Source organism: Vipera ursinii (genome assembly GCF_947247035.1).
Source record: "Vipera ursinii genome assembly, chromosome: 7".
In the NCBI taxonomy this organism is placed as follows: domain Eukaryota; kingdom Metazoa; phylum Chordata; class Lepidosauria; order Squamata; family Viperidae; genus Vipera; species Vipera ursinii.
This window is the reverse complement of record NC_139521.1, coordinates 18413116-18431300: the sequence shown is the minus strand read 5'-3', so window position 1 is coordinate 18431300 and position 18185 is coordinate 18413116. Positions and strand designations below refer to the sequence as shown.

Below are 18185 nucleotides of genomic sequence, written 5' to 3'. Positions count from 1 at the left end.
AAGGTTGAACTAATTCAAAAGAAAGGAGATACGCTAAAAAAGAAGAATAATCTCGGGAATTATCATTTATTCTTGTTACTCCTTCCATAAGAAAGGGCTGTAATTTGTTTTGTTTTTTTTAAAGGATAAAAAAAGGGTTGCAGTAACTGTTGACTATTGGAAGTTAAAACCAACCCTGTAAAGAAGTTAGAACAGTTAATACAGCAGTTAATACAAGTATCTTGAAGAAAATACCATGATTACAAACAGCAACATTGCTTTTTAAAAAATATTCTAGGTTGACTAGTTTGCATGTTCTTAAAAAGGCCGCTGTGTAATTGTTATATGCACCCATCTTGCTAATTATAGATTGCAGGGAATGTGAAACCATCACTAATTTGTTAGTAAAAGCTGTAAGAAATTAAATTCTGGTTGTCTGTGCATGCCTTACAAGATTCATCTTGGGAATCAAAGCTTTTAGTCAAAATTCTAAATACTATGTTTTTCATGTGTGTTTACTCTCAGAATTTACTTATGATATAGTTTTGTTGTGGTGGTAAGAGCTTAAGTTTTAAATACCATTTGGAACAGAAAACAAAGGCTCTGTCGAAACACTGAAAAAGGATTGGAAATCAATGTTTATTTTCACTAAGAATAAACTTAGTTTTTGTCTCCACCTGTTCTCTAGCTATATGTACTACCAGTAATGAAAATTCTATACTCAGTTTACTGCTAATGCTAAGCACCATTTTTAAAACAAAGCAAGCAAAGTGCCATCTCAGTGTCTGTCTTACTTTCTTTTGGACTCTGCAGTAAGAAATGGATTTTACTTTTGGGGAGGGTTTACTTTTTACCGGTACCAGCACCAATAGGCCTCATGTGGAGGTGGGGTGGCCAGTTGTCCTGTGTGTGCCTCCATGAAACACCTATCTGGGAAGCCTCCAGGCTTGCTACAGTTAGTAGCCAACCCAGCTAACCCATGGGAGGAGATATCCAGGGACTTTAATGTGGAGATGGCTAAGAGTCCTGTGAACATAGTAATATGGACGGTCATTGACCTGTTGTCGAAACAATCACACTTTGCGGCATGTCTGAAGATTCCTTCTGCCCGGGTCCTAGCCAAGATGTTTGTGTAACACATCTACAGACTACATGAGGTCCCAAAGTGCATTATCTTGGACAGGAGGGTACAATTCACCACAAAAGTTTGGCGGCAATTTTTGAAAATGATAGGCTCCTCCCAGGGACTTAGCTCTGCCTATCATCCTAGTACCAATGGGGCTGCTGAACAAGCTAACTCATTAGTAGAGCAATACTGCACTATTATGTAAATTATCAACAGACTAATTGGGCCAAGCTCTTGCCTTTTGCAGAGGTGGCATATAACAACTCAGTGCACAGCAACCCAGTTTTACCCCTTTCGAAGTGGCCACAGGGACTGAGTTCATGGCCATGCCAGAGTTCCCACAGGAAGCCCCCATACTCAGTGTCATTAGCTGACTGGATGGATACTCTAAGAGCCATGCTTCACACTAAATAAAGCTAGAGAAAGTAAAAAAAGACAAGCAGATCAGACAAGCACCCCCAAGAGAGAATTTAGAGTGGGAGATAAGGTGTATTTGTGCACCAAGTATCTAAACCTGAGGCAACCTTGTGAAAAATTAGGTCCCAAATACATAGGGCCTTTCCAAATAATCCAGATCATGAATTCGGTAATGGAGCTGAAATTGCCAAAAAATCTCAGTTGAGTTCATCCAGTATTTCACTGCAGACTTTTACATTTCTTTCTCCAGAATCTGGCTTGTGACCAGTCAAAGAACCACTTCCTCCTCTCATCCTAGTTAAGGGAAAGGAGCATTATGAAATCAACAAGATTCTCAACTCCAGATACCACAAGAGAAAATTACAATGCCTAGTACTGTGGAAAGGCTACCTAAGTGGATGGTTGCTCCAGATGTTAAGGGAGCAAAGTTAATTAAGTAGTTTCATACTAGGTACCCTCAATGGCCCCAATAAGGAATGCAGTAGTAGTTGGGTTAAGGGACGCGGTGGCTCAGTGGGTTAGGACGCTGAGCTTGTCGATCAGAAGGTCGGCAGTTTGGTGGGTCGAATCCTGAGTGCCGCATAACAGAGTGAGCGCCTGTTACTCGTGCCAGTTTCTGCCAACCTAGCAGTTCGAAAGCACGTAAAAATGCAAGTAGAAAAATAGGGACCGCTACGGTGGGAAGGTAACAGTGTTCCGTGCGCCTTTGGCATCTAGTCATGCCGGCCACATGACCACGGAGATGTCCTCGGACAAGTGCTGGCTCTTCGGCTTTGAAACGGAGATGAGCACCGGCCCCTAGAGTCGGAAACCACTAGCACGCATGTGCGGGGGAACCTTTACCTTTAGTAGTTGGGTTATAAATAATAATGTATATGCATGTTTATTGTTGTTTCAGGTCTACCCTTCTTCCAGGGGGGTCAGCATGCCAAGACCAACTCACACTTTCACCTACATTTTGCTTTGCTCACAGCTTGACAGTAAAAGGGAGAGGTGTGTGGGGAATAGCATCCAAGCATCCATTGGCTCTCATGAGACATTGCTTCCATCTCAAGGACACACTGAGCAGATGCTGGCTGGTTCCCATAACAAAATGAACAGAAGTGATTGGTGGATGTAATGGACTGTGGGTGGCCTGCAGGGAAAGGGGTAATTAACTATGCTTTCTTTTGCATGGGAAATCCAGAGCTGGTTTTGATTCTTCTGTGCTAATGTGCTTTATTCAGTAAAGTTTTATACGCTTGGTAAAACAATGTCCCAGGAGTTTCTTTTTCTAGATTCACCAACTGGACAGTTGATACTGTTGTGATATACATCAGATAAACAGCAAAATATCAGGGTTTTGTTTAACTCAGATATGATAGAAATCTGCTGCAACTTTGAACAATATGCAAGTTAGGCCAATGCCACAATCAATCAATGGAAATGAAATGTAATGTTCATATAAAATATTCAGCATTACTTTTGGCCATTGATCAGATCTTGTCCTGTCAAATTGGGACCCCCTGCTTCCACTGGCATTCCCTGATTTACCTTGAGTTAACTTGCCTGAATATCTGAATAAAATGCTTTACTCAGGGTTTCTACAGTTATCACCACTGTTTCCCTTTATTTGCCCATGCAAAGAATATCAGGCCCTCCACTTGCCAGACTAGGTTTCTACATTCTGTCTACTGGCAACCCATGGGGCTGGCCTTGGGTCACCAGGGCATAGTTTCTCCCACCCCATCTACCAAACCCTAACACTATGGACTTAAAGAAGCATGCCAATATAAAATGTGCATGGTCTGATATTGCTCCCAAGTAGAAGCATTCCCTGTTCCTATTGTCCCTACTGTATTGCATTCCCTGTTGCAATATTCCTGACCTGGGGTTGCAGGCAAGAAAACAATGCTCAAATAACTGCTGATCCCATGAATTCTGAGAGGGCAAACATGACACGGAAGATCTATATATAGCACTGTGACTAAGAAAAAACAAAGAGGGCTGCCTAACATTTGAGTTCCTGAATCATATTTGCATGAGGTTCTGCTGGGGCCCAAATGAATATTTTGTCAGCACTTTAACTAATGTTGCATCAGAACAAATAGTATATCTGGTTCCATGAGTGAGGGTAATGGTCATCTGCTGTTTGGGATTTGGCATTGGTTTGACTAGGTCTCCATGGGCCTTACTACAGCATCATTCTCTGTTAGAAGCATAGTGGAACCTAAAAATTCAGCAACAAGTGGAAGAATTAGCCCAACTCAATGCTGAAACTGGCTCTCTGTGCTCCTCACAATGAAGGAATTATGTAGCAATGAAGGAGACTTGAGAAACAAACTTGCTGTCTTTTGAGCAGCCTGAATCTCCCCCATGGCAATTGGATTTTATCATCCTTCATGTCTGCCGGAAAGAAAAAAGAGCAGGCTTATGGCATGTGAAGAGTGCCACTCTCCCTACATGGTGTGAAGTGCATGCATACTGATCTGCTTGTTCAGTGTCCTAGCACCAGATCACTGTCTCCATGTGAAACAGCAGCCTGGCTCAGTAGAGGAGACAAAGAAAAAAGGTGAAAGGCCAGTGATGGGATTCAGCCGGGTCACATCAGTTTGGAAGCAAGCAGCGGCACCAGTGTGAGAGGCATGAAGATCCACACAGTGTCTTGCCATGAGCAGCAGCATGATCGGTGCGACGAGCCTTAAGGCCTACAGTTGTGAGAGGCACCAGTGGTGCAATCAGTGGAACGAGCTGAACCCAGGAGGAGCCTGGCAGCAGCTCGCCTGCATATTCCTTGACGTAGGTGGCTTGGAGCCCGGGTGCCTTGGGGCCTCTGCCAGTTAGCAGAGCAGCCTAGGCAAGATTGGCACTGCCAAAGATGGCCTGGTGGCTAGCAGGAAGGTGAAGTTGGTGGAGGAGGCAGGCGAGTGGCAGCCCCAGTGACAAAAAGGGCCCTTTCCAAGCTTGGCTCAAATTCTGCAGGATCGGTCTCTAGCTTGATCCTCCAGCCTCCGCCGGCCAAAGGCACCGAGGAGCCCAAAACGAACTGCAGGCAAGGTGATGGCGTGCTGAGCATAACGGTGAGCACCGTCTTAGTTTTCTAAAGCTGCCCCACCTGTGACTCATAGCTGCAAACATTTCCCTGTGGGGAAGCGGAGCCTGCAGAAGACCCTTTCTGGACAGAGGAGCTCAGAACTGCCTGTCTCCTCAGTGGCAGGACTTTGGCAGTTAGGATGAAGCGACAAGCCTTGAGGCCTGCAGCCATGAGCGGCGGCAGTGGTGCAATCAGTGCGATGAGCCTTGAGGCCTGCAGCTGTGAGCAGCTGCAGCAGCCCAATGCTCCATGTGGCGTGTGGCCACAAGCGGCTGCAGAACTCAAGCAGCAGCACGACAGGTATCGGGGTGTGGGAGGTCTGGCTGCAGTGGTCCTAGGTAAGCGGGCGCAGGGTGCCTGGGGCAGCACCCCACCCCCCCACACACACACCTCTGCCCTAGCTTGATTTTTACATGTGCATCAGGTATTGTTTAATATTTTTTCATTAATATTTTAAAACTCTTTCTTATAACATAATCTAGTTTTCTGTACCTCTTTTATTGTTCTTATTTAAGTATTAATTGCATGAAATAATAAACTACCTTTCTATATGTCATTTTTTTTATACTTAAAACGGTCATTAGGGGAGAGAACCGGTTTTTAAATTATTCAAATCCCATCATTGTGAAAGGCTGAGATACATCTTGACTTCCTGCCTCCACTTGGTGGCACAGGACAATTTGATACAAGCATTCTTACTTTGACTAGAAAATGACCAAAGGGAATACTTTGATGAAGGCTTGGCAGACACTTTTGGGAACAGAAGGTCTATATTATCTGGTAGCATAGAATAGAAAGGACTTAGCATGTCATATGGTAGCACAGTGCAACAGGAGTATTTAGTGGAACTGATGTGAATACCTGTGGTTTTGTAGTACTCGCAGTATGGGTGGCTGCACCACCCACAGCCTCTTCGTGGCTTGGAATCATAGAAACTGCTAGCAAGCAGGGGCTTGCCATTGTGCTCACAAAGGATTCTATAGAAGTGCTCCTTGATAAAATTGTATGACTTGGATAATGATAATAAATCATGTTCAGGCATTACTTGGCCATATTGTGTTAATAATCCTTCCCCACCATTGTCTCTCCCTTTCCCTTCCGTCCCCTCCTACCACCCAATGTCCAGATATTATATGCCTCTGAGAGCCAAAATGTTAGAAGCAGCATTAGTTTACTGATGGAGTTGAATATTAATTATCAGTAGAAAGATAGCCAGTGTGTGCATGCTGCAGTCAAATTCTGGCAGTAGTGCAGTCTGAGGTAAGCCAAAAATAGCCTCCAGCATCTCTCATTTAGTTCCAGAAGATATTGGAAGGAGGGTGAATAACAGGAATCCAACAAGCTCCAACCATAATTTGAGAACTGATAATAGGGCAGCATATTAGGAGATTCCAAGACTTGTCTTGCCAAGCATATATTAAGAATGCTACTGGGCTGTTTGGCCATCCATCCAAAAGTGAGGGGAAACCCTTAAAAATGAACATATAGCCTTTTAACAGATCACTCTTGATAGGTTCAACTCCTCCCACAGAAGCCAAATCTTGCTTGCTCATCTGTAAACAATATAGAGTGGTGCCAGATTAATTCTGCTCTCTTTTAAATTGTTTCAAAGATCTATTACATTATGTAAATACAATAAATGTCATACAATTTAAAAAGAGCCTGCCTCTTTCTCTCTCTTTCTGAAACTACTTGAATGTTAAAAAAAAGAAAAAAAAAGAACACCGCCCCTTTCCTTTGTCCTGCCCCCTTCTTCCTTCAGGTTCTCGGGAAAGACTTTTATACTTCTCTCTCTCTCTTTCTCTCTCTCTCTCTCTTTCTTTCTCTCCCTCTCACCCCCACCCCCACCCTCAAAAGACTGAATTGGGAGATTTGGCGAACTATACAAAGCAAGCCTAGCTGCCAGGAGTGGTCTAAGAAAAAAGCCACAGGCTGATTGTGACAATGAGGGGACTGTGCACTGTGGCGTCTCCCCCTCTTCCAGAATCTCAATCCTTGATGTTTTCCAGGTAAGATGAATGGCCCCCATCCATCAGCATTTCCAGCCCCCAGGGCAGCTGAAGAGATCCTCTTGTCATAAAGTGCAGATGGGAGCCAGGCTGGGGGCGGAGGGCAGGAGCTTTCATTGATTGTGCAGCTTTTTTGACAAGACTGAGACTTTTGCATAACTAGATCAACATTCCATTTAGAAACACTGAATTTACCATGTTGCGTTGAATTTCCTAGCTAGCAGTGTCAGCACACATGAATAGATGATGGTAAATATCAGATTTTCCCATATATCACTATGAAAGCTTAAGATAAGTTTCTTCTTAGACTAAGCAACAAGTTTCAACCCATGCGCATTAACGTACGCTTTGAACATTTTATCAGGAACTGCAAAAAATGTGGAGTTACAAAATAGCATAGAAAGATTCAGATCCTATACCTATAAATAGTCTAGCAAATCCATGGGTATCTTATTGTTAAGGACTTATTTAAGATTGTACTTATTGGAAGTTATCCATACCTTTAATTATATATTTATAAGTTAGCAAGTCTGCTTTTGGTTTTGTAGTAAAAACTGGTTGTCTTGAATATCATGAAAAGGGACCCATGTCTAGTTTTCACGTCACCTACGTATAATGATTTTACTTAATAAATAATAACTTCAAAATTAAGACAGCAGACCTAAATATTCTTAGTAAAGAATAAATATCAGCCACATACATTTTCAAGTAAATTCCTCTGAAATTAATTTTATGTATTATATCGTAATTTTTGATTACTGTTTTAATATATTTATTTGGAAATTAAGTCCCAATGAGTCCAACAATACTTACTCTCCAGTAAATATGATCTGGGTTTCTGCCAAGGTTTATAAATATTTTCCTCAAATGATGTCAAAGGATGAGCTCATATAATGAAAGGTTTGCATCAGAAGCTCACTTATTATTTTGGCATACCTGACATACATCTTTGTCAATGATCAAATAATTCATTTAATCAGCACTTTCATTGCAAAAACAAATGATTTAGGTAGGTAATTCTGTTGTTAAATAATCAACAAATAATGAAAAATCCTATAAAAACTCAGATAACAGCAATCAACCGATGGAACAGCTTGCCTTCTGAAGTTGTGGGTGCTCCATCACTGGAGGCTTTCAAAAAGAGAAGGGACAACCATTTGTCTGAAATGACATAGGGTCTCCTGCTTGAGCAGGGGGGTGGACTAGAACACCTCCAAGGTCCCTTCCAACTCGATTATTCAATGTTCTATATTCTAAAACTTTTCAAATAAAGAGCCACTTTATTTTGCTTCACAGGAACTGCCCACTTGCCTGTCTACCAATCAAAACAGATTTGGTGTGTGGGATGGCCCAACTTGCTATACTAAAAAGAGACCAAAGCAGAATAAATCAGGAGCAGCTCATACAGCAACAACAAAAAACCATGAAAAACCCAATGTATGAAATAGCATCCCTGTTACTGGAAAAGTTACTTCTGCTTGCCAACCTTAAAGTTCTGCAAACAGGTTCCATGGAAGAGGAGAAGAAGAAAAAAAACCATGCATGTTGTTATGACTCTTCCTATTTCAGACCAGGAGATTTGCTAGAAGTGCCCCGCACTCTCTTCATTCATTTTGGCATTTATTTGGGAGATAACCAAGTAGCACATCTTATGCCAGACATTCTGCCTGCTTTCACTAATGATGTGAAGTTGATCCAGAAAGTAGTGACTAATAAGAGACTTATCTTGGGGGTCATCACAAAAATGGCAAGGATCCGTGTGGACACAGTGGAGGATTTTGCTTATGGAGGCTCCATCCTGGTGAACAATATGGATACATTTTTCAAAAATTGTATCCTTTGTAATGATGAAGTGGTCCACAGAGCAAAAAGGCTGGTGGGCACAACGGAATACAGTTTACTCTGGAACAACTGTGAACATTTTGTGACCTTCTGCAGATATGGCTCTCCAGTCAGCTTCCAGACAACCAAGGTAAACTATCATTGTCCAAATATCCTCTGACAAGTGGGGCTATATCTTTGTTTTGAGTTATGATGTACTAGAAGGTGGAAGAACAAGAGTTTATGTTTATAAACATTACAATATACATTTAAAAAGCATTTTTCCTAGATATTTTTGTTTAAAATAGAGGTTTCTCTAGGATTTTGGAGTGGGTGGATGTGGGGGAAAGGGGAACTTTTTAAAAAAGGTCTCTTTTAGTAACTGGCTTAAAATGGATCATGTTTTACATTACCTATTAGATTCAAGTCCCAGTTTTCTTTGCTTATCTAAGGGACTAATATATGGATAGTCACAAATGATGTAAAAAGTAGACAGAACTGAGTTGATGCTGCCAAGGAAGCACAGTGATACTGGTGCAACTTTAATCCTTCAATGTCCTTATATGAATGCAGACCCAGGAAAAGAGTTATTCTGTTCATGGTGTCTTAATAGGAGTATCTTCTGCTGAAGTGTAATTCACTTATGACTTCACAACTGGAAGAGCAAATAATGCAAAACTGCTATTACTTTTGTAAGAGATAATTATCTCTATTTATAGTTTAGCAACATATTATACCTCTCCCTGAATATTGGCAATTCATTGCTTTAAACATTCTGGTCTCCTCCCTTCTCTTAGAATTAGATTAAAGATTTGTTTGTTTATTATGAGATTTATTGCTGCCCACTTCATGTCAAAATTTATTGCAAGGGGCAAACCATTTCAGAAGAGATAAGTTTCAGAATCTTAATGGTATGTAGGATTTTTTGTTTTAGAAGGCAACAGATCTGATCCTTGTTAAATGGAAGGGTGCTTCTAAAATAGCAAATTCTAGCTGTGAATCTACATTTGAATCTAACCTAGCTTTGTTAAAACTCATATTTTAATTACCGTAGCTTCCTTAATATTAATTTCTTAAGTCTGAGGTAGGTTTTAATATTGCAAAAAGTTTAAAAGTCCACCTTTTCTACAAAAATAAATTTAAGGGTTTGTTCATTTATTTTCTGACTGTGCCACAATTATTCATATATGATGTCTCTAAACACAATGTGCAAGTAAAATTCCATGCTTTATTAAAATATTAAGAGCAAAACCAAACTCTCCCCACATTGTAACCCAAAATGAAGGAAAAGAATGCTTGTGCAGGGATGTGGCAGGAAATTTTTTGAAAGGAAATAAGTCCTATATTTAAGTCAAAAGCAAATAATTTATTTTAATGGAGGTAATGTTTCTGTGAAGGTAATTAGAACAGAACACATATTCACATCTGTGAAGGATCACTTAAAATATTAAATTTGAGCAAAATGCTATTAAAGACATTTAGATTTGCCATGTTTCTATGAATTTAATGGGAATTAATACTTAGACTCTTCATATAAAACATCTAAATACAGCTTTAGCAAGTTTACAATTAATTGTTTAATATGGAGAAAACTCAGTTTCTCAATCACCAGAGATGATGTGAGTAGAAATAGATAACAGTAACTTTTATAACTAAAAGGCAGAACTAAGAGTTTTTCCTGTCCCAAGAAAACACCTACTGTTCAGTCTTATACTCTTAACTTTTCGAAGAAATAGTTGCTTTTACATTGGTTACATTTTGAAATTAAAAAGGAAGGAGGCATGGGAAAGCACCACCCAGTGTTTTCTGACTGGTAAACTAGCAAAAGCCCACAGGTATGCAGATGATACAGACAAATGAGAATACAATGCCAGGAATAACTGGAAAGGTAGGCTGATTTGGGAAGCCAGAATCCCAGAACTAAGATAAGTATTGACAGTTGAGATGGCAACCCTCTAGGAAGGCAACATCTCTTCTGCCCTGCATTCAAAAGACCAAAACTTTGGGTAAGGAAACAAGAAATTATTATCTATTGTCCCTAAGGACAAAGAAAATACAAGAGAAGTTCTCTTTCAACTTTTCATATTAAAAACTAAATCCATAACTTGGTTTGGGAAAACAAGCATACAAGGAAACATACATTGCCACTCAACCTTGAGAGCCAAAATGCCCTTCCAATATTCAAATAGCAGAAGCAAGACCCAAGTTAAACACTAACATGATGCCATGACCTCCAATGTAAATTTGCAACTACCAAAATTTTAGACATCTGAAAATATAGCTGCTGGAAAGGAAGATACTAGCCAATGAGAGTTGGCAAAAATGAGCAAAAAACTCACATTAAAACTAAAAGAAAGGTTTCTACCATTCCATTTCCAAGGGGGGAAAAATAGACTACAGTTCACATAACCTCTTATCATTAATTATGTTGGCTAGAACTGATAGGAAAAGCTTACAGTGCACACATTGTTTCAATGTGTAAATTCCACAGGTTTATGCACATTCAAATACTTGCATGGAACTCATACTAAACAAATCATGAAACAAATATCAAAATTTTCCTCCCTTGAAAGGGAAGGAACATGTTTAAATTTTATTCTAAACTCTTGTACTATATCTTTGCAGTTCTGTGAAACCATGAAGATGATCATTCGAGACCAGAGAAGCATACTTGTTTCGGCACTGCTGGGATTGATTTCTATACTTTATTTGGGTCTGGGACCTTCTACTACTCTTCCTACTATCATCATTCCATTTATGCTGTGGATGGCTGGTTAATGAATCCACCTGCTCTACCATTTATTGGCTACTAGGTGACCCATGGCCCATTGAGTCCTCTTTTCAGAGATATTTCCTTATCTAAGCAAAGAAACAGAATGACCGGGGATGGGCAAAAAAGCAGTAGGAGCAAAAGCAACTTCTGGCTTCCCGATTGACTTTGCTTGTGGGAAGCTGGCAGAAAGTATCAGAAACCACAATCACATGACCTCAGATGACCACAGTGACACTGCAAGAGCCACAAGTTTATGAATACAACTGAAGAGCCTTAACATTTCAATTCCATGGGACTAATGGATTTTTTACAACTTGTTGAAATTAGCAAATCTGAAGTAGTTGCTTCAAAAACAGTTGCTTCAAAACTGATTGCTCTATGATGCAACATTTTGGTCAATTGTAGGTTACCAATAGACAAGACAGGAGAGTTTTAGTAGTATATTGGCATTCTATTGTAAATACAATGTATCATGTATTAATGAAAACTCAAACTAATAATATTACACAGTGAAGAAAATGTGGAATGATTAGCATGCAGCATATAGAATACAGTGAACAAGCAATAACTTGTGAATTAAGCAACTGGGTTTTGTGAAAAACTTTCCAAGCAATTTCAGGGATGACCATATTAGATTTATTCCCAAACAAAGGTATCTAATCTGCAGTTTTACACTCAGCAGTACATTTTGGCAAAGTTAATGATGGTGACCTCCCAAGTAAATTTGCATAATTTCAAAGTGAATAATTAAAATTATCAGTGACATTCTTTTGGATATAGGAATGTTTTAGTATTCAGATTGTACAAAGCAATGTACAGTTTGCTTAATAACTGCTATTCTGCTTTGCATCTTTTTCCAATTTCCCTAAGTTTACATTCACTAACTGTATTTTAATTTAAATGACATAACTGTATTTCAACATCCTGCTTGGATTTGAGATAACAAAATATTTGCACCAGAATTATCTTTGCTGTTGCCTGCTAATGAAATCCAATATAAATCAATCCAATGGACTTCTGTAATCTCAAGATAAGTGACAAGCAAACTAGTGAGAAAAACGTATGCAACTATCTATTTTTGGAATATTTTTCACACTATAGACAAATAATTTTCAGTCATGGAAAAGGACTCACAGACCATTATTGTGCCTTTGTTAGAGCTTCCATTAAATAAGACAAAAAAGCTTATCTGAGATTGAGGGATTCTGTTAAAAAGACATCAGGTTATTAATTACTTCCTGAAATAAACCCTAGCTTGATAAGATCAGATACCTTGTGGAAAATTGTGAAAGCATTGCTGTTTTTTGTTGTTTAGAATACTACAGCACACTTCCTCTGAATTTGCAAGTTGCATATTTGCCATCATGACAACAAGCATTAATCTATGTCCAATTAACATTCATATAGTTAGCTTGCACACGTACTAATGTATTATCTCACATTTACAATTTCTTTTGCTCCCTGTCTTTAGACATTTCTTAAGTGTATTGGGACATCAGAAATGTACTAATTTAATGATATCCTATAAAATAGAGGTATTTTACATTTCAGTAAAATGGGTTAATTTCCATGCTATGTTGTACAATTTCTTTGCAACCCATTATTAAATGTCTTTATGGTACAAAGGAAAACAAACAAGCATATGATTTTTTTAAAAATTTTAACATGCTAAGATTATGTATATTTTTTTGCCTTCTCTTAATCTTACTTCATTGGGCTGCTGACATGCAGCATTTTTACACAATTCCTGTCATCTGTGAAAGTGCTGGTAACTGCCTAAATAATTATAATAAATCACCTGCTTTGCTGATAATCAAAGAAATAGAATGGCAGGTAGTATGTGACATACATTTACACCCATTGCTCCTGTGGAAACTGAGTGAAGTTCCTGCTTTGTGACTGTGGTCTCAGATCCAACATACAAATAACAATAACACCATAGGTTGCACTATGAGCTGCTTGATATACGGTAGGTAAAGCTACTTAGAACCGGGCTTTTCAAGCTTTTCACCCATTGTACCACTTTTAGGATATGGCAACATCCAAGTACCACCAGTCGCCTAGTGTCAAAAATGAGATGACCAAAAAAAAAGGAAAAAAAATGATGAAGTACAGGTAGTCCTCAACTTACAACAGTTCGCTTAGTGACTGTTCAAAGTTACAATAGCACTGAAAAAAGTGCCCCCCAAGCCAGAGTCGAGCAAGACACCTGCCTGCCCACCCAGCGGCGCTCTTCCTGTCCGAGGTTTTCATTGTTTTGAGCATTTCTGTTGAGGACTGGCAGCAGGGGTGGGGTGGTTTTTTATTTTTATTCCCCCCGTCTGCTGGGTGGTTGCAGCAGGTTTTGGTCACTTCACATGACCCTAGCACACTGTGACCGTCATAAATATGAATCAGTTGCCAAGCATCTGAATGTAAATCACAAGACCCTGGAGATGCTGCAACATTCCAGCTGATTGGCACTTCTTCTGGGCTCAGCAGAAGCACCAGGATCAGCGCTGAGCTCCAGCTGGAGCCTGACACTGATCCTGGCACTTCTGCTGAGCCCTGACAGCCCTGCAGCTCCAGCCGTCTCTCGCTCAGGCTTGTGCGGTGCTGCCACCAGTTCAGCTCATTCCCCTCCCTCGCTACCACTTCTCTAGGATGGTCGTGTACCACTTGAAAGGTGCCAATGTACCACAGGTGGTACCCGTACCACTGATTGAAACGCCCTGACATAGAACTATCACAAGTGAAATGTTTCTTGATTGTATAATTAATGCATACCCCACAGATAGAAGTCCATCCAAACAGCTAATTGTCCAAAGATATCCTCAGATTCCTAATGATAACTGTCAGTGTATAATGAAAAATGCATGACAACCTATTTCTGAGTGTTTGTTTCCAAAAGAGCAGCTACTTTACAAATATAGTGCTTAGCCATCTTCATGAAATGTATGCATTAGAAGTTCAGAAAGTGTGTATATAAATTTTACAGTGCAATATTTTCCCTACAGCAGGGGTGTCAAACTCAATTTCATTGAGGGCTGCATCAGCATTGCGGTTGCCCTCAAGGGGCCAGGTGGGGGTGGCCTGGGTGGGGGTGGCCTACTGGGTGGGGGTGGCTAGAGTGCGTATGGCCTATTGGGTGGGCGTGGCCAGCTCTACATCGTTCGCATCAAGGGTGCCTATGGGGGCCTGGGCAGGAGTGGGACAGATCTGAGGGTCTCTGGCAGAAGGAGGGTCTCTGGGCCAGGGACAAGGCAGTGGGGGCCATTCCCTCACTGTTTCCAGGAGGGCTTCGCGGGCCACATGAAAGCACTTCACGGGCCGGATCCGGGCCCCGGGCCTTGTGTTTGACATGTCTGCCCTACAGTGTAAGCTACATCATAACCATGTTGTATTTTAAACATGCACAAATACCTATTTGAACATGAGACCAATGTGTTAATATTTTTAAAAAGTGCTTTATGAGAATTTAGTGAGGAATTGTTGGGGTGTTTGCAACTCTGCTGCCTGTACCAACCTATTTTTTTGGAGGACATTTAAAATATACAATTCTAACAACTTCTTCTTGTACGTTGCTCTTTTGACATGGTTGAGGGGTAGGGTTGGGGGGGAGAGTCTGGAATGGAATACTTGGAAAGCCATACAGGAAATAGGAGTGCAGAACTGCAGGGTTTGTGTAATGGATATAGTTTTAAATTGATTGATTATATCTGAAAGATACCATGCTAGTTGTCCTCTTGCATATTATTCTCTTTCCTTCTTTACCCTACAATTGCAAACCACCTATGGGAGAAGTTGCAGTTTGGACAAGCTGAAAATAGTAGCAGTGGGCAGCCCGGCCAAGTTATGCTAACAGACAAGAGACTCCTTTTCCCTAGTGAAATTGTTGAAAAATGAATTTAGAAGAATTTATGAAATAAACAGAAAATGTTGGCAAAGATTGTGGGTATTAACAAACTCAATAGAAACAAGGGTGAGGAAAAAGGCTGCTATTCCTGAATATAAAGGAAAGCAGTACCTCCTTTGTTTCCCAGATTCTATAAGCCTGTCATCTTCCAAATAAGATAAATGGCCTCCATCAATAATCTTGGCAGCCCTTGGTGGAATAGATCTGCTTGGGTCCCAAAATATACAATCCTCCAACTGTGGGAGAGGCAAAGGGAGGGAGGGAAGAGACATTTGTGTAGATCTGACAAAGGTGATTTTTTTGTAAAAATTTTTGTAAAATTGCTCATTTGCATAATGTAAATCAATGCAAACTTTAGTCATGCTGTCCCAGATGATGGAATTAAGAGTAATCATTTGGGATAAATTTGTAAGCCGAAGTAAAATCAAAATAGTCATAAAGGAAACTCAGATGATTTTATAGGGATATTTTTCTTCCTTCTTCAACACACATTAATTGCAGGATATAGTCCTTAATATTACCACTCATGTTCTTGATTTATAAAAAAAATACATTCTGTGATTTTAATGCTAACAATTTAAATTAGGTACTAGTTAGTCAGCCATAACATATATGTGTAGTCCTCAACTAGTGACCACATTTGTAAGTTATTAATTTTTTGGTGATTTTTATGATGGTCAGTAAATGAATCGCCATAATTATTAAGTGAACCCTCTGGTCATTAAGTGAATTTAGCTTCTTCAATGGGTGTTTTTTTGCTGGAAATGGGCAAAAAAGATTGTAAATCACAAGCAAGTTGCCAAGTGCCTGAATTGTGATCACTTAACCATGAAGTTGGTAAGATGGTTGTAAGTGTGAGTACAGATCTTTAATTACTGTTTCTGAGGCCATTGTCATTAAACAAATGGTGATTAAGTCAAAGACTACCTGTGATTTTAAAAGGTAAAAGGTATATATACTGAAATCAGTAAGCTTCTATTAGGGGCAAAGCTAGTTCCAAAAGCTCTTCAAAACTTTTTTGAAAACTTGATTTCATTTCCTAGATAGCAAATATTTCAAAGGCAAAATTAAGACAAACATTTCTCTTGTTTTTTTTCTAATCCTGAAATTATTTCAGTGTCTTCATCATTTTTATTAATCAAAGGGAAACATTTCTCTAATATGGGAGTGTTACCTTTTCATAGGGTACAATGGTTGTGTTGTAGTGGGTTGCATAACCACAGAACTTATACTAACCAAATACTTCACTATCAAAGCAAAACATCAATCGATAGGAGAGGTACATAAGAAACATTATTCAGATGAGCATAACTCATCTGAATAGCTCAGAATTTATGTAGGAAAAAAGTAAGTGAAACAGCCATATAACCCACCTACCACAACGAACAATTTAATCAAAAATTGCCTTCCCACATCTGTAGGACCTGAAATGACATAAGCCAGAGGTCCCCAGTCTTTTGGGCACCAGGGACCAGTTCCGTGGAGACAGGTTTTTCCACAGACTGGAGAGAGCATGGTTTTGTATGCTGCCTGTATGGGGCTTTGCTTGTTTGTGCAGACTGGTTGCTGGCATGCCGCGGCCCAGTACCAGTCCGTGGAGCGGGGGTTGGGGACTTCTGACATAAGCAAACCAGGTCATTTTAGAAGGTATTCAAGGGGGGTAAAGAATTAGAACTGCGGACACTTGACTTCCGGTGGCGACGCGACGCTGAAGACAGCCATCTCCGGGCTGTCCGCTCCGCGGCTTCGTAGAACTGCTGAAAACAGCGCTGATCAGCTGTTTCAGTGGTTCGGAAGCCCCCTCCTTGGGAGAAGAGGAGGGGGTGAGGCCCCAGGTAGGGGTTGAGCTCTCCGGGGCCGCCTGAGCTTTTAGTTCAGGCGGCTGAAGGATCGAGCCCCCCCGAAGCCTGGGTTTGCTCCGGGCTGCGCAGCGTTTCTGCTCCGTGCTATTGGGAGCAGAACTAAGCGTTAGCAACCACCCCTGCCAGAAGGAAGGACTTTGGAGTGTGAAGAGGCAGGCAGAGCGATACAGGAGGTCAAGGTGAAGTGGATTTTTGTTCTCTAGTTCAATGGATTTTATGGACTTTAAAAGTGAAAGTGCGTAGCAAGTGAAAGTGGGGGAAGATGGCGGCTAAAACTTCTAAAGTTCTCCGGAGTGCGGGGGCTTCCCCAGTGCAACAGTCCTCGCTGCAAGCCTTATTGCCTCCTGCACCTGCTCCGGCACTGACGGTTAAAGATTTACAGGATGCTTTGGAAAAGCACTCACAACAAATAGCAGATATTATAGATGAAAAGATGGAAAAGCTGGAGGAGAAGTTTACAGCAATGAGGGCAGACATCTTGCCTGCACTTCAAGGTGTGGCTTCATGTATTCAATGCTTGGATGAAAAAATGGAAGATCTCAGCCAAAAGAATTCCAGATTAGAAGCAAAAGTGTTAGAGAATGAAAATGTGATGGATAAAATGGACGGTGATTTGACTCTGGTCCAGTACCACCAGATGGAGTTTGCTATCAGAATCAGAGGTTTAAAAGAGAATCCTAAAGAAGATTTAAAGCAGATAGTCTCTGAGGCTTTGGAAGTGGTACTGGGACAGACAGTAGCTGAAATTGAGGGAAATATAGACAAAATCTTTCGTGTGAATTCATGGATTGCAAGGCAGAGGAAGCTACCTAGAGATGTGGTGGTTTACTTCACAAAGAGAGCAATCAGGAATGAAGTTATCCAAGTTTCTTATGATACTAAGCTTGTGTTGCTGAGCAAGAAGTTTTGGTTTTAAAAGAGATTCCTCCAAGAATTTTAAGGAGAAGGAAATATTTTGCTTTTCTGGCACAGGAACTTAAGAAATGCGACATCAAGTTTAGATGGGAGATACCAGTGGGCATGGTGGTGATGCATGAAGGCATGAGACACCGTTTGGTCACAGTGATCCAGGCACGTGATTTTTATAGCAATGTTTTAAAAGCAAACTCTTTACCACTTTTGGAATCTGCAAAGAAAAATGGCGAGGGAAAGCCTCAAGATGCTGAAGGAACACAGACAGATGAGAAAGCTACTGGAGGGGATCAAATTACAGCTTCATCGGAAGATGCC

General features: G+C 40.4%; 1 protein-coding gene across 2 annotated transcripts in view; it reads left to right on the top strand.

Moving 5' to 3' along the window:
* Nucleotides 1-6539: 6539 nt before the first annotated feature.
* Nucleotides 6540-18185, top strand: part of RBM46 (RNA binding motif protein 46) — a gene marked incomplete at both ends in the record, with an annotated part of 59651 nt that continues 48005 nt past the window's right edge. The window contains 3 exons of one of the 2 annotated variants that reach the window (XM_083366910.1): nt 6540-6604; nt 7901-8576; nt 11051-11203. In XM_083366910.1, coding sequence (XP_083223036.1) covers nt 6540-6604; nt 7901-8576; nt 11051-11203 — 894 coding nt within the window. Of the gene's footprint in view, nt 6605-7900; nt 8577-11050; nt 11204-18185 lie in introns of those variants that run through there. The other variant, XM_083366909.1, reaches the window with a different exon arrangement.